Below are 23816 nucleotides of genomic sequence, written 5' to 3' on the forward strand. Positions count from 1 at the left end.
AATATAGTTTAACATTGTTAAAAGCTTATAGCTTATTGTGTATAATAATATGTATAGTTGCAGTTTTTTTTACTAATTTTTTTTCACTTTAAACTTTTTTTTGATTACTTCAACTTTTAAAATGTTTGACAGACTAAAAGAATATTTTTTTTAATAATATTTAAAGAGCTTGAAGCACGCGAATAATAACTTTAAAAGTTCAAAACTAAGAAAAAGTAAAGCGTAAACAGTTAAGAGTATAAGTATAACTAAAATTAACTAGTATAAATTTTTGTGCATGAAGTTAGCTTTGTGACGTAAGAATCCGACATGTTGTTAAGATTCTCGCACAAAGCAAACTAACTTCCAGCGAAAATAAATCTTAAAAGTTTCTTTAAAAAAAAATAATTTGCTTTGAAGCGAGCCTTTAAGTTCGCAAAGTTAACCCATTTACTAATTTTATATAAACCTGAGGTAAAATATTTTTTAGTTTTTAATTTTAACAATTTTTATCACAAAAATATAAGTTTGTGGTAAATGTGCATAAACTTACTTAAGTACTTGCTTAAACTTTAACTTGTGTTTATTTTCAAATAATACTTTTGGTTTTCGTGGTATATACCAAGTTAACTTGTGTAATTTGTATAAACTTACTAGATATTTAATCTTACTCAAACGTATTAACTTAATTTTTCTTGCATTTCTATGTGGTTGTTTTTAGTAAGTTTTGAAATATTAAGAATGATTTACTAGTTTTAAAGGCTTTGTAAATGTTGAAAAAAACATTGTTTTGTTGTATTTGAAAAATATTGATACATTTAAGTATTGATACAGTATCTATTTGTAAAGTTTGTTAAATTTATCAGAACTCATAAGTATTCAAGTTGATATATATTTGAAAATATTATCGTAGACTCATTAATCTTATTACATCAGATTATAGTTTTTTTTTCAATTAACAATTCAAAACTACCAGATTAGAAATGTTTTTGCGTTGTTTTTAAGCTACTTATAAAACTTTATGTCTAAAAATCTTATGTCTAGGTAAAATTATTATTTACAATTTTTTTTATTTTATACTGGTTCGTATTTATTGTAAAACTGTTTAGACAAATTAGTCATATAAATATATTTACAGAATCTAGTTGAAACTAATTGTTTTTTTAACCATATCAAATACAAAAATATAACAGTAAGTATTTTACAACTTGAAGAAAGTTGTATAGGTTATATTAGATTTATATAGAAAAATATAATTCTGTCTTCAATTTTGTTGTTAGAATTATTCGAAGTTTAAAGTTGATCTAAAAAGTTTAATAATCAAGCATACTTCAATCAAAACATCGTCAAATACTTGTTAATCTTATCAGTTCAAACTAATTTTTAACGTGTTACACTCTAAAGATTAAAAACGTTGGCGTGAATTTTTAAAATATACAGAACTTATTGTAAAAACATTTTAAATGCAATTTTGTTTTTAAATAATTTTTTGTTTGTAAAAATTTGTTAATATTCTTGTTAAAGTTTTAAAAATTTCCTTTGAAGTTTATATAATTTAAATTGATTGGCATAATCTAATCGAAACTAATAGTTTATAATGATCTAAATTAGACAAAATTTTCTGAAACTACGTAAATAAAAACCCCAAAAGAATTAAACAATCATTTAACAGTTTGTAAATTGATAAAAAAACATTTAAAACGAAACATCAATATATGTTACATGCATTTTTTATTAAAAGTAACCGCTTTTAATATTTTCTCTATGTAGATAAGTGAAAATTTTTGTGCCCAAAAATTTCTTTAGACAGTCTAATATAACCTTTGCAGTTTGTTTTGATTAAATGAATTTAACTCGAAAAAGATATATTTATAGTCTGGGAAATTTGTAGAATTGTATGATAAATATAAAATACTTTTTTATCTGTAAATAAGTTTTAAAAAAATTTCCTTAGCTTTTTTTAGTAATTTAATTTTAATAGTACTTAAATAAAGAATTATAAATTTACAGATAATTTAAAAGTCACAAGTAAAAATTAATAATTTAAACCAAGTTATTTAGCTTAGGCTTAAAAAATTCAAATTTTAACATATTTTCTTTGAAAAAACTGTCTATAAATAATCATATATTTAAGATTTTTATTCTAATCTAACAGTCAAATTATAATTTACAACTAAAAATTTACGTTTTATTTTAAAATCAACTAAGCTTTTTTTAATTTAAGTTAAAATAAAAAGTTATATGGTATATATATTTTATTGATGTAACATTCGGTTTGATGTAATTTTTTTTATCACATTAAGTTATCAAAATACTAAAAAATTTACTTTAAAAAGCAAAATAAAAATTATCACTAATAAATATTTAGTATCATATTATATAACCTTAATTCTCAGAGCTGTATTCAGATTCAATGAAATTCTAAAAAAGTACAAAATTTTTGATTAGACAGTTCGAAATTCACGGTGAATTTACACAAATAAAATATTTTTAATAAATCAGAGAATATTTTCAACGGCGAATATTTCACTTTGAAGATTTCGTGTTTATTTACACAATGTTTATATGCGCCTATGTGACGCACACAGCATAAATATAAAAAATATTCAAGTTTTATTTTATTAAATCTTTTTGTATTTTTGATTGATTTTTTGTTTCTCTACTTTAATGTTTTTAGGCTTAATCTATTTTCATCGAAAAGATTTAATAAATTTTTTTTATTAAACTTGTTTAAATAATGTTTATTTGTGAAGGTGACGTACATAAATATAAAGATTTTGTTTAAAATATTTTTTTACTTTGTTTTTTTGTGTTTTATCATGACTTTTTTTCTGTACTTGAATATTTCCAAAATAGTTAATATTAAATAAATAAACTTTGTTAATTAAATTCTTATAGAATATTTCGTTTTAATTTTTCCGGTATTCATTTATGTTTTTGCATGAATTTTTTTTGTGTTAAAAGAAATGATCAGTTTAAAATGAACGAGTATATTTGATTTTGTTTAAGAAATTGTATTTATGTTTCATGTTTATTTGCTTGGTAAATTTTATTTAAAAATTACTTGTTTATAGCTGTTTTTATTATAAGTTTAAACATAAATTAAAGATTAAAGTTGTTTTATCAAATCAGTATTACCCGATTTAAAAAAAATCAAATTTCTACTTCTGCATTCAGAGTTGTTTCCGTGGAAAATTGATTTTTTATTTGCGGAGGAAAATTTTCTGTTTATTTACAAAATCTTCATGTGCCGTATGACGTGTGAGGAATATTTATTCGGATTTAATTCGGTATTACAGTTTCTTGTGTTCTGTCTGTGCGAATTAAAAAATAGACTTTTGTTTGTTTTAATTTGAATATTTTGAGAAACGCAAGACGTCTGTTGATTTATATATTTAGAAAAATTTCCAGTAACTTATTTATTTTCTTTAAATCATTAATATTTATATTGATTTTTTTATTTTAAAATCATTCCAAAGTTGTGCATTGGCCTTATATTGGGCGGATGTTATTGATGTTATTTTTACAATTCGTTTTTGTTTTTTAATTTGATAGGTTTGTGTAATCATTTATAGCTTTTTTATTGTTAGACTTAAAAAAAAAATTTTTTGACAAAGTTTGTATATTTTATATTGACTTATTTAACTTTTTGTTGATTTTTTAATTCGGTTGTATGTTATTTCGTTGTATTTTAAAATTAGTCTTTTTGCTAAGTATTTGTAGGCTGTGTAAAAAAATTGAAAGAATATTTGTTTAGAACAATTTTTTTTAGGAAATATTTAGCTCGTATATTTTTTTCTAAAACTCTAAATCTTGTTGCATACAGTTTGAGTTGTTAATTTTTTAGTTTTCTTGACTTACTATTTTTAAACACTTTAATAAATTATAATAACGTGCATTTATGAATCAAACTGAATTTAAGTTTTAACACTAAACTACTATTATCTACATCTATGTTTATAAGTTGCATACATAAGTGTAATTTATAAGTGTAATCTAAGTATAAGCCGAACAGGTATATTTAAAGTTTTGATATAATAAACGTCAATTAAATGATATATTTAGATAGAGACTAAACTTTCTAATATACTTGTCTGTGCTAATTTTAAATTTGCTTACTACATACTGTTTTGAACTTTAAAAAAAGTTATTTTAAGAAAACTTCAATTTGTAAAATCTGTAAAAGCTGATTGTAATTATTTCTAGTTTTTCAGTTTTGAGCTTAATGTAACATAAAATGAGCTTGCACAAAAAAATAATGCATATGAACTAACAGTAATAAAAAGGTTAATTTTTGTTGGAATTTAAAAAAAGTAGTACATTACATAGGAACTATAAAAAGGTTTATTTTTTAAGATTAGCTTAACTAAACTCAATGTTCTACTAATTCGTATGCACTAATGAAGCTATTCGTAACAAATTAGACTAAATTTAATGTGTGTAAAAATCTTGAGAACAAAATATTTTTTCACTTACTAAGCACATTCTGGGTTACATTGAATTTACTTGGAAACTGAAGACCACATATAAATAATGGGTAAATTTAACCAGTTTTTGTATAAATTGTGCAAATCACATTCTACCATTCAAAAGTGTTAACGTTTTTTTAGTATCAATCTTCTTAATTGTTTTTTACTGTTTTTTTTTGTCAGTACAGCTTTCTATTTAGCCGCTAAAAAGATTGTTTTGTCTCTGAAGTATTGAAAATATGTTAAGCTGCGTTTTAATGTTATTATACGTATACTTTGTCAAAGTTATATTCAAATGAAGTTGTATTTTAAAGTATGTATTTAGTCGAGTCAACACAATACTTTTAGCGTTGGCCACAGAGGGAGCTTAATTAGTTATAATAATAGAAAACATACTAACTCTTATTTAATATGATAAACTATGAGTAAGTCAAAACAACACTTATTGAAAGTGATGAACAATCAACATATTTTAAACATTGTTCATAGGTTGCAGAAAGAGCTTTGTATTATTGGAACAACGAACTTTATCAAATTAAATATCTACTTATATAAGTAATGATTATTATTACATAATATTTAAAGATTATATATTAATAGGTTGCTGAAAGAGCTTTGTATTATTGGAGCAACGAGTACATACTAACTTATCAAATTAAATATTAACTTATATAAGTAATGATTATTATTACATAATATTTAAAGATTATATATTAATAGGTTGCAGAAAGAGCATTGTATTATTGGAACAACGAACTTTATCAAATTAAATATTAACTTATAAAAGTAATGATTATTATTACATAATATTTAAAGATTATATATTAATAGGTTGCTGAAAGAGCTTTGTATTATTGGAGCAACGAGTACATACTAACTTATCAAATTAAATATTCACTTATATAAGTAATGATTATTATTGCATAATATTTAAAAATTATATATTAATAGGTTGCAGAAAGAGCATTGTATTATTGGAACAACGAGTACATACTAACGCTTATTGAAGAACATAGCAACACAATTCTCCCCATAATGTTCTCTTCTCTATACAGGATCTCCAAAGATCACTGGAATTCGTTAGTTGTTTTATTTGATAAATTTTTAGGCAAAAGAAGTAGTTGTATTTAGGTAAATTTAATTTATATAATTTCGACATTTTTACTTTACTTAGTTGTTACTAGTTATTTAATAAAAAAACTTTAAATTAAGAAATGTGTTATGTTTATATAATATAAATTACAAAGTTGTTTTTAAGTAAGACAGTTGTATGTAGTATAAATATGTTATAAAAATTTTAATCTCAAAAATTTTAATTTGAAAAAATTTAGCATTAAACATTGGAACTCGTAAGTTGTTTTTAGTTGTTTGAATAAAAATAATGAAAATCAGTGTTAGAAAAAAGTTAAAAACAAAATTTAAGTTGCACACAAGTATAAAAGGTTAAATAAACATATTAAGCTTATAAAAAAATCCTTTAAAAAAACACTTTTAAGGTTAAGTAAAAGTAAGTTTATTAATAGTTACATTCATATGCTTTTTTTATTACTAACTAAGCACTAAAAAGTTTGTTTTAAAGTTTTAAATCTTAAAAAGCTTACATTAGAGTATATGTAGAAGTTTGCTTTTTTCTGCAAATAATTTCATTCTGTTGCCTTGAACTTGATAGATAAAAAATAATTGTATTTATCTATCAGAATTTTGTCTGATGAATTTGCTTTTCTCAGAATTTGCAAAAGTAAATGCATCTTTTGGCACCGAAACGAAATTAGAAATATTTATTTCTCTTTTTGTTTACATAATTTTATTTTACTAAAATCTATTAAAATTATGCATTATAATTAATGAAAAAATTTTAAAACAAAACTTTTATGTTTGGATGAAAAAAAGCTATAAAACAGTTAGGTTTTTTTTTATAAATTGTAATAAAGTTATAATAAGTTGTATTAGATTTTTTTATGAATTAATGTTTGTTCTTTGTATATATATTTTTTGTAAATTTATTGATTTTCAAAGTTTTGATAGTCATGAAAATTTATTTGAAAGTATTAAAGTCTTTGTTCACAATTATTAAAAACCATATAAATACTGAAATAATGTAATTTATTTTGCATGTGAACTTTGCAATAAGCTAACTCATTGAATAAACTAAATATATTAAATTAGATGTCCCATTTGACACAGTCTGAGCTTTTTATACGAATACGTTTGAAGTTGTATTATGACGTCATATAATAAATTGCATCTTTCAAATTGAGCTAATTAAAATTTGAAAAAATTGACCCAGCCTTAGTTTATTGATTGTACAACAAAGTTGTTTTATTGTATTTGTAATGAGTTTATATAAGCTAAGTTTTATATAAAAAATTCTTTTAGTATATACGTTTTACTAATTCTAAATATTAAATTAAACTCCTTAAATTGGTATTATTTAGAATTGCATTAAATTTAATTTTGATTCCAATTATTTATATTTTTCCTGTTTTAAATTCTGACCTACAATCACATTAATCTCTAGTTTATTAATTTATTTTATTTTTAAGTTTTATTAAGGTTTTTTCAGCTTTTTGTAAATTTCACCGTTTTATTCATAATAAGGATCAGTGTTTAGTTATAAAATTTCACCTACGTCATAATCCGAAAAAAACACGAATAATCAATAAGTTTCTCTTATATAAATATAATTGAGGTAGAAGCTATATATATATACTGAAAAAATTCTAAACTCAATGTTAAACTTATACCTTGACCTTTTCGATTTTATGTATATTGTAACGATTTATTTTATATGTATGAAAACAATACCAATTCTTATGCATTTAAAAAGAAACTTGGAAATAATACCTGTAACTTTAGCGTGTGTGTGATATGAACTTTTTCTTAAAACCTTGCCACAAAATTGAATAAAATATGCAAGTTTTATATAAATATTTATATTTAAGTCTGTGCATAAATCAATATATGTTATTATATTTACTAAGATCTCAGTTTAAGAAATATACGTGTAATATAGTTCAGTTGTGAAGCTAAGTTTTATCAACTTGTTTAAAAAGTTTAAAGTATTTATAAAACATATTATCATATTTAAATAACATAAAAAGTTTTTATTAAAGTTTTGCAAAAAATAAAATTTTTCGTTAAATTGTTACTAATAAGTTTCCAAAGCTTTGTATAAGAATTATTTTCAATATGAAGTTAAATTTGAAGTATTAACTTTAACGAGTATTTTAATGTTATATACGCTTTTTAATTTAAAAGTAAAACAAATAAGATCAGTATCGATTGTTCTTCGTATCAAGTCTCAAGTTATTGTCTTTAAATATTAGTTTGAACATAAAATGCTTAGAAACAATAAGAAAAATTACAAGTATTTGTTTAAAAAAGTTAGTTTGTACCAAGTCAATTAAAACTAATAATGCATTTCAAATTACCAGTTATTATTAAATGTTATATATATTTGGTAGAAAAATGATTAGATGTAAAAAACGAGCAGAATAAAGTTGTAAAAATTTAAGAACTAGCAAGCTTTCGTATCAAAAAATAAAACTTATAAAAGGATGCAAAAAAATTATTAAAAACTACAAAACATAAAACAAAACAAAGTAAAAAGTTATTTCCAATTGAAATTTTGTATCCTTTATGCTAAAAAGTTAAGTTTTCGTAAACTCAAAACCAAATTGACTATAAATCTGTTCGAGTAAGAAAACATTTTTTAATTTAACGAATAAAAAAGCTGGTTCACATAACAAACAATTGAAAGAAACAGAACAAGAACTTGTGTTTGTTATTGATTTTTAGAAAGAGTAGTAGAATTGATTTATGAAATGCAAGTGAATAAAATCAAGTTTTTTTAAGAGTCAAATACCTAAAGGTTATTTCTGTTTGCTAAATTTTAACTTTAAAAATGTGGTATAAAATCTTTAAACATGGGGAATATTTTTTTTTAACTTGAAAATTGTGTTTTTAAGACTTTATGTAATAAATTAAATCTTGATCAGTGGTATATTAAAGGACCAACTAGAAATAGGTTTTGTATTCTTATATGTTTATAGTAAAGTTTGAGTTTTTTAAAGCTAAAAGTTTTCTAGGTGTTACTCAAGTATTACTAGTAACATACATTTTTTAAATATGTTCAATCTAGTCATGGTATAGTTGTTGCTTAATATCCAAGTAGTTTGAATTATAACTTGTATTTAAAAAATAATTTTGAATAAAATTAAACGTAATTTAATCTTTAAACTATGTACACAATATTCTTTTATTTTGTTAGACAAAAAAATGTTTTTTAAAGTTTAAAATTTTAAAATTATAAGTTTAGAAAGTTTAACATTTGGGAACTAAATTTTCAATTTATAAGTTTAAATATATTTGTAATAATACGTTTCTATATAACAATATAAGCTCTTCAATGTTAAGCATACAAAAAGTTGTAGCTTCTTTGTAAAGAAATTAAATACAAGAAAGTTAATTAATTTTTAATGATTAATGCACTTAATATCCTGTTGTGAATACTTGCTTTCTTTTTTGTTTATTTTGGTTAACTTTTTTGCTGTTTGTAAACTAAAGAGATACAAGTTTGTGTTATTCGAAGGTTTTTGTTTTTGTTATAAAAAATATTTGTACTATTTTATACTTTTAGAAGGCCTAAAAAGTTAAACGTCAAAATAATGGTTTACATTATTATTTTTACAGGTAAATACCTCTTTAAAGCTCAATCTTTTCTAAAATATTTATTTTTAACATAAAAGTTTTTTTTGCTTTAATCTTTGAGGTATGTACAAAAAAAATAAGTTATTTATACTCTTTTAGATTGTTTATGGCTAAAAAGTTTTAACAGTAAGTTAAGTGTTTGAAAGAGCTTAGTTTACTATAAAAGCTTATCTAAAACTAAACTTTTTGACCATCTAACTTGAAAAGTTTATTCAACAGTAATTTAATTTTGTTACTTGTAAGTAATTAAGTTTTATTTGAATATTATTATACTAATTGAAAATTTCAGTAAGTAAAAGTTTAAAAAGTTTAATATGACAAGTAATTTACATTTTCCTTTCATGAAAAAGCTTATCTAAAGCTTTTTTTACTGAAATTTTACCTTCTGTAAAGTTAAATTAACAACCAAACAAAAAGTGGTTTTTAAAACAATCCTTCATATATTATTAATCATTTCATTATTACCCTTTGTTATTTTCATTACTTTAGTTATTGTGCTTAAAATAACTACATGAATTTCTAAACTAATTTGTTTTCTATGAGGTTTTTGAACATTTTAGAACAACATAAGAATTAAATCATAAACATAAAAACCTATCAAAATATTATTTTTTTGCTCAAATCTTACTTGTAATTTTAAACTAGCTACCAAACAAAAAGTGTTTTTTTACATCCTTTTTGATTTAAGCGGCTACTGAAAGTTAAAATGATTAAATATTTAACAAAAAACTCGCCGAAAACTGTTGAATAAATAATGAAAATTAATAACTTTTGACAAACTTTCTCAGTGAAATTTTACTTTGTTTTCCAGAAATTGATTGAAAGTTTAGAAAGTGAACGTTAAAGTTTTTCTAATAATTGATTGAGATTAATTTAAGCCTATTGTTGTGTCTATTAAGTAATTTTTAGTTTCATTGAAAAAAACTGAATAGTATTTTATAAACAAGCAAATGTATATGTTTAGCAACAAAAATAATTACAGAAAGCTTTTGACTACATGTATTTAGACTATAATTTTTTGTTAAGACCATGATAAAAAAATTAAAGCAAATTTCACTAATAATAGTTAATAAATAAATAGCCTTTGATTTACAAAGAATTAATGTTATTTCTTGCTGTAATTATTTGAATTAGTGTTTCTTACTTAAATGCAATCATTTAAATTTAACTTACTTACTAAGGACACGTTCTTCTGAAAGTAATTAGATTTTATTGATTGAATTGTTTTAAACTAACGCCATTCAAATTCTGGTTTTTTCAAAGTCATTACATGCATTTGTTTAAAAAAGTGAACTATATCGGTTAACTCAATTTAATTTATTTTTATATAAACAAAGACATTTGTATATTTTTTGATTTAGGCTAATAAAATAAATTTTTATTTGTTTTAGTTTTACATATTAAAACTAAATAGTTTAAATATGTAAAATAAATTAAAATAAATGGTTTTATTTGTATTAGATGAAACGTTTTTAACACTTCTATAATACATATTTAATATAATTTTTTTGTTGATATAATTAAGTTTTTAAAATCTACTTCATTTATAGAATAAACAAAATAGTATCATTTGAACTCATCACTTTATTTATTCAAAACTAAGAAAATGTTTTTTTAAGTTAAACGATACATTTCACAGTTTTAAAACTTTAAAAAAGTTGATAATTTTCACATTTACTGGTATCAAAGGTAATGAACTATTTGTAAATACTGCTAAATTCAAAAATATTTTGTTGTTTTTCAACCTCAGACTGTTTTGTTTATAAGTAACCTTTATATTGTTACACAAAAATATAAAATATAATAACCAGTAGGTTACTTACACACATACATTATTTACTGTTTTTGTAAGCAAATGATTTATGTTAGAATATGTTTTATGCGTTAAACTTAAAAAAACCATAAAAGTAATAAATATTTTATGGGTAAAACATCTTGTTTGTTTTTAGTATTAGTTTTTTGTTATGCGCTTTAAATCTACACATAATAAGAACATAAAAAATCTTATCTATAATAGGTTTAGAGTATTACTATTTTAGTCCGTTAATGTAATTCTCAGTCTAATACTCAATTTCTTAAAGTGGGCGATTTATGCTATAAGGGTCGATGAATTAATTGAGTTTAATTAACTAATAAAGGGGTGATAGCTATGGGGGGGGGGCAATTGTTTTTTAATTATAGAGAAAATTATAAAAAATATTTTAGGAAACCCTGGTCAAACACAATCGACAATAAGATTTCAACCTAGATAAATAAAAAAGTATTAAGTATTAAGCTCTAAAATATTTTTCAATAATAATTTGCTAGTATTATTTGCTGTACTATTTGTATTAAATAAAAAAAAATGTTGAAGTATTTTTTTAATTTTTAATGTTAGTTCTTTTTTCCATATAAAAGACATTATTTTAACAAAGACTTTGTTTTTGTCCAATATTATCTTTTTTGTTTTTATCATCGACTTATTTATGTTCAAAAAGCTACAAACAAAAGAAGTAGTTTAAACAAATAATTGGTACATAAAAGTAATTTTCATTATGATGTCATAATCCTTTGTTGTTTGATTTTTAAAGTAAAATTATAAATGTGAAGTAGTCTATGACGTATTAATGTTATTTAAGTTGAAATTTTTAAACTTTAAAAAACGAATATATAAGTAAACTTATGTTTACCACATAAAATTCATTACATTTTTATAATTTAAACAAATTTTTAAATAGTAAAAAAAAAGGAATATTAATTCATTAAACAAAGATAATATTACTAGCTAAGTTTGAAAGCATCATATATTTGTTATATGAGAATTAGTATCATGCACAAATTTAAAATTTCATTGAATTTATCTTTTTAGTAACTTATACTAGTCAAGAAAAACTGAACTTTTATGAAAATAAATTAAATAATCTATTAATTATATTTAGTATAAACATTGATTGAACAAGAACAATAGTGTCACTGGTATACAATGTACTGAAAACTTTCATGGAAATAAACTAATTATTTACATTATTTAATTAAACAGAACAATAGTTTCACTGGTATACAATGTACTGAAAACTTTCATCGAAATAAACTAATTATTTACATTATTTAATTAAACAGAACAATAGTGTCACTAGTATACAATGTACTGAAAACTTTCATGGAAATAAACTAATTATTTACATTATTTAATTAAACAGAATAATAGTGTCACTGGTATACAATGTACTGAAAACTTTCATGGAAATAAACTAATTATTTACATTATTTAATTAAACAGAACAATAGTTTCACTAGTATACAATGTACTGAAAACTTTCATGGAAATAAACTAATTATTTACATTATTTAATTAAACAGAACAATAGTGTCACTAGTATACAATGTACTGAAAACTTTCATGGAAATAAACTAATTATTTACATTATTTAATTAAACAGAACAATAGTTTCACTAGTATACAATGTACTGAAAACTTTCATGGAAATAAACTAATTATTTACATTATTTAATTAAATAGAACAATAGTGTCACTGGTATACAATGAACTGAAAACTTTCATGGAAATAAAACTAATTATTTACATTATTTAATTAAACAGAACAATAGTCTCACTGGTATACAATGTACTGAAAACTTTAATGGAAATAAACTAATATTTTACATTATTTAATAAAACAGAATAATAGTTTCACTTGTATACAATGTACTGAAAATTTTCATGGAAATAAACTAATTATTTACATTATTTAATTAAACAGAACAATAGTTTCACTGGTATACAATGTACTGAAAACTTTCATGGAAACAAACTAATTATTTACATTATTTAATTAAACAGAACAATAGTTTCACTGGTATACAATGTACTGAAAACTTTCATGGAAACAAAACTAATTATTTACATTACTTAATTAAACAGAACAATAGTTTCACTTGTATACAATGTACTGAAAACTTTCATGGAAATAAACTAATTATTTACATTATTTAATTAAACAGAACAATAGTTTCACTGGTATACAATGTACTGAAAACTTTCATGGAAATAAACTAATTATTTACATTATTTAATTAAACAGAACAATAGTTTCACTGGTATACAATATACTGAAAACTTTCATGGAAATAAACTAATTATTTATATTATTTAATTAAACAGAACAATAGTTTCGCTGGTATACAATGTACTGAAAACTTTCATGGAAATAAAACTAATTATTTACATTATTTAATTAAACAGAACAATAGTTTCACTGGTATACAATGTACTGAAAACTTTCATGGAAATAAACTAATTATTTACATTATTTAATTAAACAGAACAATAGTTTCACTGGTATACAATGTACTGAAAACTTTCATGGAAATAAAACTAATTATTTACATTATTTAATTAAACAGAACAATAGTTTCACTAGTATACAATGTACTGAAAACTTTCATGGAAAGAAAACTAGTTATTTACATTATTTAATTAAACAGAACAATAGTTTCACTGGTATACAATATACTGAAAACTTTCATGGAAATAAACTAATTATTTATATTATTTAATTAAACAGAACAATAGTTTCGCTGGTATACAATGTACTGAAAACTTTCATGGAAATAAAACTAATTATTTACATTATTTAATTAAACAGAACAATAGTTTCACTGGTATACAATATACTGAAAACTTTCATGGAAATAAAACTAATTATTTACATTATTTAATTAAACAGAATAATAGTTTCACTAGTATACAATGTACTTAACACTTTCATGGAAACAAAACTAATTATTTACATTATTTAATTAAACAGAACAATAGTGTCACTGGTATACAATGTACTGAAAACTTTCATGGAAATAAAACTAATTATTTACATTATTTAATTAAACAGAACAATAGTTTCACTGGTATACAATGTACTGAAAACTTTCATGGAAAGAAAACTAATTATTTACATTATTTAATTAAACAGAACAATAGTTTCACTGGTATACAATGTACTGAAAACTTTCATGGAAAGAAAACTAGTTATTTACATTATTTAATTAAACAGAACAATAGTTTCATTGGTATACAATGTACTGAAAACTTTCATGGAAATAAACTAATTATTTACATTATTTGATTAAACAGAACAATAGTGTCACTTGTATACAATGTATTGAAAACTTTCATGGAAATTAACACTGCTGTTTTTGATCAACTTACTGCAAACTACAAACAATCTTGTGAGAGGTTAGAATTTTGTATAATAAATTAATTAGATATAATAATAAGAAAATTGTATAACACATGCATTTTGAAATTATTTGAGTATTTTTGAAAAAAAAATGAAGCTAATAGACTACTTTTTGTTTATTTTGTATAAATTTTGATGTTTTTAAATGAAAATTCAAGTTTTGTACTGAAATCTATGCATTTTATGAATATGTTAGCATTCACTTAATCTCAGTAGTTTGTAAATAAGAATGTAAAAAAAATCTTTCAATTGATAACAGAAAATTTGTAAATAGTGAAATTTAAAAGAGTTTGTTAGAATATTAATCTAAAATTATTAATCTGTAAATGAATTCAATGTTTTTTGGCTTGATGAGCTTTTTTTTTCAAAAAATTACATGTTTTAAAGATTTGAGAACAGCCTAAATTTACCTTGTTTAGACCCCGGGTTATAATTTTTTCCTTGCTGAAATAGTTTTTTACTTGGTCCAAATTTTTATGGGCTCATATTTTTCACTTTTTCAAGCTTTTGGGGCTCATTTTTTCATTTTTTATACTTGATAAAAAGCTATTTGTTATAATCAAAAAAAAACATTGAAAAAAAAGAAAAAAAACTACCATGGGTAAGGGTGATAGTAAAATAGATAAAAAAAAATTAGAAAGAAATGTAAGTTATCGACCAAGCGTAAGGTTAGGGGTGGCAGTGATAGTTAAAAAAGAGAAAAGAAGCAGTAAATTAGTTTGTAAAAATAAAGAAAAAAAAGTTACCGACCAAGGGTAAGACTTTGGGGTAACAGTTAGAGTATAAGAAAAAAAAATATATATTCAACTAGTGCAAAATTGACCACCCGTGCAAAAGCATCTTTGTGCATATTTGACACCTACCCTTCCCAAAATGAGCTACATGGGGTCAATATTGACTTAAATATATCTGGGGTCATTATTTTTACCTGTGTTTCTTACCTTAAACTTAACTTAAAACTAAAAATAAACCTAAAAATGTGTATTTTTAAAAGCCTGGAAGAAATTTGGAAAACCTAGAATTTTTTTTTGAAAAAACGAGTGGCAACCCTGTAATAGGTAAAAAATACAAGATAATGAATCAACTGTTTTAACAAACTTAAACTTAATTTATAAACTTGTTTTAAACATGAATCTATTTTTAGGTACCATTATTCATGCTGAAAAAAGCAAAATTATGAATTAATTAATGATTTTTTTTTTCAAACTTTTAATTTATGTTTGTTGTGTTACTATTTTCGCAAGTACACCAAACTTATTTTTATTCCGCTAGAGAAACTTTATTACATTGTTTTTATTTTCGCAGGGAAAGACAAAAGGAGATTGAACGCGAGGAACTTTGGAAAAGATTGGACAAGCTCACGATCGACAAGCAGAACAAAAATAAAAAAAATGTGAAAAACAACAGGCTCCCCAACGCCATATTCTGCGAAAAGTGCTCCACTTGATAGAAAAATTAAAAAAAAATTAGTTTTCAGTAGTGTGCACTGGTTGAGAAAAAACTAATTTCTTAAAAAACGTTTAAAAATTAGGGTTTTCAAGTAGTTTTGTTTTCTCTAGCACTGATTAGAATTGAAATATTAAACGTCTTTTAAAAACAAATTTCTAATTTTAAAACTATTTTAAGATTGGGACCTTATTTTAAAACTTTTTGTTTTTTGGTTACACTGAATAAAACTCTTAAGTTCCTTATTCGAAAAGTACTCAGATCTTAAGTTATTTAGAAAACATTGATCTGAATTTAATTTTTGTTAATTTATATTGGAAGCGATAATTAAACACTTAATTTAGACTCATTAACAAAACCACTTTTTAGTTTTGTAACAGTTTTGATAGTTACCCCTGCTCAAAACGTTTTTTGATTTAAAAAATTAAACTAAACACATGATTCAGTTTCAGAAATGTTTTGTTTTTGATAAATGTTTTTTATTAATACGGTGGTGATTCTGCGTTTTTGTACTATTTTGTTATTTTCGGAAAACTTCTAACAAATTGTTTTTGCGAAAACCTTTTATTACATTAAGTTGGCTGTGAACATGATTTAAGTTGAAATTGTAATCAAAATTAATTGTTTTTTGTTAATGTCAAAGCAAACGTTGAAGTTTGTTTTTTTTATAAAGCCAACAAAACAATTTTTTTTCTACTAGTCTCGATATTTTGTTTTTTAACTTTTAACATTTCGTTAGTTTTTACTTAGTACTATATGTTCACGACAAAAAAAAAATTTTTTTTGTTGCTTGTTTGGAATAAATAAAAAAAGTCGACAATTTACTTTATAAAATAAAACAATCCCATTTTTTATAAAAGTTCTTAAAAACAATAAACATTTCAAAAAAGCTTAATTGTCGATTGATCAGTTTGAAAACTTATGCTGTAAAATTAATTAGAAGTAATTAACGCTTTATTTTTCATCGAATGCTCGCGATATTTTTTTGTCGAATATTTTAAATTTTTTTGTGCAGTTTTGTTGCCACTTAAATAATTTTTTTTGTAAAATTTTTTTGAGGGTCTCCTACCTCCAAATATGATAAACTGCGCGTTTTGTACATTTTCCTCTAAACTGAAGTTTGTGAAAATTTTAATATTGTACAGTCAGAAAAATATTTAGAAGTTAAAACAGTATCATAACAAAGTTATTTTATCAGTGTGTTGATTCTAATATGAAAAAAATCTTTAAACAAAATTAAATTGTAAAACTTCTGATACAATTTCCTGGTTTTTATTTTTCGTTTTCTTATTGTTTTACAAATAAGTTTAACTTTTCAGATTTTTGTTTCACACAGCATTAAATTTCAAAATACTAAATCAAATTTGTAATTAAATTTGTTTAAGATTATATACACAAATTAAATATTTTTACATAAATCCCATGACTACTACTCTTTGCACAAAATCTTATTCCAACTTTTTACTATTTTGCCCATTTTTGAAATATTATTTTATAGATTCTTTTCACAACACTTTAGATCTCACTTATTTTAAATTAGAAATTGTATTTTTTTTTAGTTTTTTATCTTGTTTTTATCTTTTGTTAATCTTTTAGTTTAGTTACAAATTAAATTTTTGACTGGTTATAGCGACTTATAAAAATATTTATTTTTTCTTTAAATAATGAGCAATTTCAAAATAAACTGCATAATTTTTTATTTTACAAAAAGTATTTTGTTTCAAATTCAAAACTGATTTTTGTTTAATTTATTTGGCGTCTTAATAAAAATGCACAAAAGTATTTTGTTTTTTTTAAACAAAGTAAAAGTCTGTTAGTTGAAACTTAAATAGTTTTTTTTTGCACTATTAAAAACTTTCATAATTAAATATTAAAAGTCCTTTTGAAGTATATAAACCTTCATAATTTTTTATAAAACTGAATTTTATTTTATAAGATGTTTATGATATGTTTAAGCGAAAAACGAAATTTACTAGACTTTAATATTTTAGTAACCTTTATTACTTTTCAGTTATATATAAAAAATATCTAAGTATAGAAATTTAAGAATAAATATTAAAATGTTAAACAATCAGATTTAGAAAAGTTTAGTGAAACAAATTGACAAAAGATAAAAAAATGTTTTAATAGTTAAGTTCTTCGCTTATTATTATTATTGTTATTATTAAAAACTGACTGATAAGAATGTGATTTTTTATTGTAATTGTTATTAAACAACAGTAATACACTAGGCCAAAAAAAAAAAAATAATAATGTTAAACAACTAGCAAATATTTTATTTGGTTTAATTTTTTTAGAAGAATTTTATTAGCCCTTATATTTTATATATGCATTTAAAAAAGTTATTCATAAACTAGTAAAAAATATAATTAACGACTAATATTTACTTTTTTTAATAGATTTACAAAACATACCAGTTAAAGGAACTACGCTATAAAAACAAGAATATTGATTTAGATAATATATATAATTAAAAAAATACAACATATATCTTTTGTTGCTCAGTTTGCAAATAAATTGTTAATGCATTGCTAAATAGGGATTAAAAACGGTTGAAATCACATTAAAAAATTATTAGCAAAAAATTAAACTTTCAAGCCAAATCTTCACAAAAATTTCTAAAACACGATTAATTAGAAAAATAATTAAAGAAAAAAGATTCTCATGGTGAAAGTGACGTAACAAAAAATAACCAGCAAATTAAACCAAACTCGGTTTTTATTTAAACCAAAGAGGTTTTATAAACCGTAATTCTATCAAAAAGTCCAATCTAAATATTTACAACCCTCGCAAGAGAGGCATTGATTTGTTAAATATCTTGAAACTACCACAATTATGAAAAAAGCTCAAGTTTATATAAAGACAAAAACTAAATGAATTTTTAGAGACACTTTTTAGAAGATACTGGTAAAAGTTGTTGATAACACTTAAAACCTTTACTTTTTTTTTAAGAATTTGTAACTGTTGCTCCATTTGTATTCAAATGTTTTTTGAATATAATGTCATTAAGTGCTTAATTAACTATATCTGTGTTTAAACCTACATTGTTGTATTTGAAAATACTTTGTTTGAAAAAGTTGTACTTTAATCAAATGTAGTGTTGTATTAAATACTTTCTGGCTATTTCAAGTTTTCAACTTAATTTAGTATAGTTAAATTTAAGAAAAATAAAATAATAATGAAATACTAATATGAAAGAATGAAGCATAATAACTTTTTATTAAAAATTGTATTACACATACAAAAAAAAAGTTATATTCTATAACTTTTTATTAAATCTAAGCCTTCAACTCAATAAAATCATACTTTTATTATATTACAAATTAAACTCGGTAAAGATTTTTGTGGTATTGACTTGTTTTTTTTTACTTTCATCAAAACTAAATTATTTTGAAATAAATTAAGTACTAAGCTAATTTGTTTTTATCTACACCAACAATTAAACTTAGTCATATCAAAACAACTATATTCGTTAATCACCAATCAATTAACTTCACAAAAAAAGTTATACTGCTAATAAAAGGCTTGTAAATATAAACTTAGGAGAACAAAAAATAAAGTATCTAATTTGTATACAAACTGTGTTACACAGGTAGTTTAAGCTTTTCATAAAGTTAAACAAAACAAAGCCTCGGTTTTTTAGTTCTACTTTATGGGGACCGCTCAGTTCCAAGCTGAAGCTTCGAACCTAAGATCATTTCTCACCCAATCAAATCCGAGAACCACTTACCGACCAAGATGAAGGATTAGGGGTAACAATGATAGTAAAAAAAACAGAATAAATAAAAGTGAATAATTAAGTGAATAAATGAACTAAAACTAACTTTTTGGTTGGAATTGTCCGATGTGAAATGATCGCGGGTGTATATCGTTGGTATACCACTTTGAATACAGATAAATTAAATACCTGTTTAGATGAAGTTTTATGTTATAAGCTTTCAGTTTAGAGCTAGAAAAATATTGCAGGTTGTAAAATCGAAACAAGCGTCCGAATAAATACACATAGAAAAACAACATACTGAAGCTAAAATTATTAAAGCATATTAAGTGTCAAAACTAAAGTAAAAACTTTACATGATAGCTAGTTTCTTTTGGTTAAACTTTGTAATTTTACAATTGGTGTGTACATGAAAAAAAAATTAAACACAACATTATGCATACAAACAAAATTTGAAAAGTCAACCTAAACTTTATCTTACTAGATTTAAAGTAGTTTAAAAAGCTGTCTTTGTTAGTTTTTGAAAAATTTCAAACATTAACTTGAGTTTGAAGGAATAGAATTTACTTAGAATTAGAAAATAAAGCTATTGACTGGATAGTATTTACTATAAAATAACTAAATTAGGGTAAATAATAATTTTTTTTAAGACAACGAAGTTTCATCAGTAATTGTGATCCTCAGGTACTTACAATATAGTTGCGCAATCATAATGTAAAAACCTGAGGATCCTAATTTTGGGTAAAACGTCTTTGTATTTTTGTAAATAAAATCATTAATAATACTGTCTCCAGCTTTTTTTTTGTCGAGACCTCTTGTGTTAAAAGAATACTCTTTACACATACCTAAAATAAGGAAACCAAAAGTTGCAAAAAAAAAAAAAGATTTTACGAGACTCTTTGACCAGAGATTGCATGTTTTATTTTCTAGCATTTGTTTTTCGTGCTTAATAAAAAAAGTGTTGTTATTCAATTAGCTAATCTTCAAAGTACGATTTAGCTCAAGAAATTGTATTATATAAATAATATATGTACTTGTTATTTATGTAGTGTAGAGTTTAAATCGACTTTATTTGTATCAAACTTGACTTATGAAAACAAAGCTATAATATTAAAGTTTTTAACTAAAAAAGCTCTTGTAGATTTTATTCAAGTTTTTTCGATCTTAAAAAAAATTTTTTTTTTAGAGACGGAAGAATATATTTTGTTTCATGATTAAAAGTTTGTTACTTATCAAACATTTCTATATTGTTAAAGAAGAAAGTCTAAATCTTGTTTGAGTGCATTAAAAAAAAACTCCATATTAGCGCGTTTGACCTTTTACTTACTACATTTTTATTAAAGAGTTAAACCATGAGCTAGTCATTCTTTCTACAACATTCAAGTCAATTTATTTTTGTTTTAATTTATTTTGTTACAATACTTTTTTTATTTGTATACATTTGTATAAATACTAGGCAAAGTTTTATAATAATCATTCGGACAAAAGATTATTTGTAAACTCAGCAATATCTTAAAATGATACTTATCTTTAAAAAAAATATCATAGCAATAATAAATTTTTGCCACTAACTATAGATTAGTATAATCCAGTTAAGTAACTTAACTAACTAAACTAAATCAAGTCAATATCATAATTCGGCAACGAATAAAACCTTTTAATATAAATGATAAAGACTAAATGTGTCAAAAACCATATAACTGTTTTAAGTATCCTATTTTAAAAATACGTCTACTTTTAAAAATTTAAACTTAGTAACTATAGTTTTAACTACTTAAAAGGATAAACTTTTCCTGTGATTTTAATCTGTTTTATTTATAAATGATGTATTAGCTAAAACTAATCTTATTCTGTTTTAAAAGTTAATTTGAGAATTTTCATAACTTTCTTAAGATTTAAAAAGTGTGAAAAACATAAAAAATTAGTGTTTGTACTTTTTTTTTTTTTTAATTTTTAACATTTCTGTTCAAAATGACTTAATAAATCTTTATTAAAATGAAACAAAGCTTTTAAAAGGTCATTTTGATGATGTGATCACAAACGGCAACTTACTAAAGTAGATATAAATACTTTCTAGATTTTGATAACGGTTAAGGAAAACCGGTTAAGGATAACGGTTTTGGTAGTTTTTAGCAGAGTCTGTTTTAGCGTAATTGCAAAGAATTTAATAAACAATTATATTTGTATAAATTTGACATAAAAACAGTAATACAAAATTAATTACCTGGTAATTTTTTAAATAAGTATTTTGAAACACTAGTGTCTTAATATAGTGTTAAAAAATTACAAAAGATCACTTATAAAAGTTTTTCAAAAAAAAAAAAACGCTTTTTTTACTAATGTTTAGAAAAATGTTTAAAAGAATAACAGCTTAAACATTTATACAGCGAGTGTTTAGTGTAATGTATATTAAGTTTCTTTCTTTATTAAAACAAAAAACATTATGTCAAAGTAAAAAAAAAAAAAAAACTTTCATCCCTTAGTGACGTAACGAACAAGTGTTAATGTTTAATATATATATATAAACTAAGCTTACATTCGCCACTATGTCAAGTTGCTCTTGCAAGTTCTTTACAGAATTTGCTCGAGCGCCAAGTAGAGTTTCTTATTAAACAAATATTAGATCTTTCTTCGTCATTATTCTATACCGTCACTGTGTAGTAAACTATACACTGTATAGTTAATTATGTGAACTAAGGTCCTGTTATCGGTCTTGTGCTTTCTTGTCAGGTGGTTTGTTATGGTGCCTTCGACACATTTGTCCTGACAGTTCAGATGATTTATCCCTCCCACACCGCCCCAAATTTCTTCATTTAACTTATTTTTGTTATGTAAGTTAGTGTTTGTGGAATCGTCACTATTTTTTTACCGAATGATTTCTTATGTTGAAAAGTCAATCAAGTGTCGTTGAAAAAATGCATCTTGCTCGCAATGTTGTATAACAAGCTTTACAATACATTGTAAGTTTAACTGTATCTATATATATAGTGTACTTGACTGCTAACGTTTGTGGAATAAGTCAGAACACAATTCAAAAGTTAACTATTTTTGAAATTTATGGTAATCCTTATTATATCCATAACTTTTAATTACTGTTTGTGACATACAAGTTAAATACTAGACCAGGGACCGCTAGCTTATAAACATGGCCTGTAAACCACAAACTTTTTAAACTTTCACAAAACTGTAATCCAGAGTTTGTAATAAGAAGTTAAACAATAAAAGGGTCACGTTGTTACTAAAACTACAACTGCGACCCTAATTTTTTTTTTGAAATTTGCCCGCGACCACCAAATGCTTGCCAACCTAGTCTAATCTTTACAAAATAAATGAAATAAATAAGATCTGCTTTAAACACAAACTTTTATTTTGGCTATGAGTAGCCAATATGCATGAGACTTTTATATATATTTTGGTTTACTTTATAAACGATAAGCTAGCAAACGTGGTTTAAAACTTTTATAACTTTGTGCTAAACGATAATATAGTATTTTTTGTACCATTACTACTTTTTTGGTTGCAATATATTTCTAAAAAATCTTTAAACATAAAATTAACAAGCAAAATTTAAAAGAAGTCTGATCTTTTATTGTTATAATGATATCAAAATAATTAATATAAATCAATGCTTATGTTTCAAAATAATTGAAAGATGAATTTTTCTAACAGTTTTATATTTTAATAATTAAAAAAACAGTCAAAAGCAAAAAAAATTAATGAATGAAGTCTAATACAATATTATATGTTCTTACATATCTTAAATAATTTTTTTATTGTCGTTTAAAAAAGAAATTTAAGATTATTTAATTTTATTGTATGTGTTATAAAAGTTATGTCTAAAGTTAAAAATTATTGAAATAGCAATGTTGGTATGCTTATATAACATTTATGACTTGTATTTTAATTCATAATGTGGTGTTCGACTCGATAACCGGAAGGTTCCTTTGTACACAAGGTCCTTAGACCAAACTTTTTGAGCAATTTTTTTATTGTTCAATAAACAATATTATAAATTTAAGACACTTTTCTCAAGTAGTAAGTAAAGTCAGTTCTAATAAAAACCCAAAAAATTATTTAGTGTATGGTTTCTCTTAAATTTGCTATTAAATTAAAACTAATAAACCTCACTCCAGCTGAATGATAAACTAATTAAAGTTTCTTAAAAATATTTTTGATTGTGGTTTATTAATCAGTAGGTTGTATTTTAAAACTTTACAGATTTAAGACAAACGTTCTTATTTTATTTTATCCCTTTAGTTTTAACTTGAATAGTTTTAT

General features: G+C 22.9%; 1 protein-coding gene across 1 annotated transcript in view; it reads left to right on the top strand.

Annotated features, from left to right (window-relative positions):
• Positions 1-17320, top strand: part of LOC145843430 (serine/threonine-protein phosphatase 2A 56 kDa regulatory subunit epsilon isoform-like) — a 43218-nt gene extending 25898 nt beyond the window's left edge. The window contains exons 11-13 of the mRNA XM_082950908.1: positions 5400-5527; positions 14269-14370; positions 15680-17320. Coding sequence (XP_082807034.1) covers positions 5400-5527; positions 14269-14370; positions 15680-15821 — 372 coding nt within the window. The 3' untranslated portion in view covers positions 15822-17320. The remainder of the gene's footprint in view (positions 1-5399; positions 5528-14268; positions 14371-15679) is intronic.
• Positions 17321-23816: the final 6496 nt, after the last annotated feature.

Source organism: Thalia democratica, chromosome 8 (assembly GCF_965202585.1).
Source record: "Thalia democratica chromosome 8, ktThaDemo2.hap1.1, whole genome shotgun sequence".
Taxonomy (NCBI): domain Eukaryota; kingdom Metazoa; phylum Chordata; class Thaliacea; order Salpida; family Salpidae; genus Thalia; species Thalia democratica.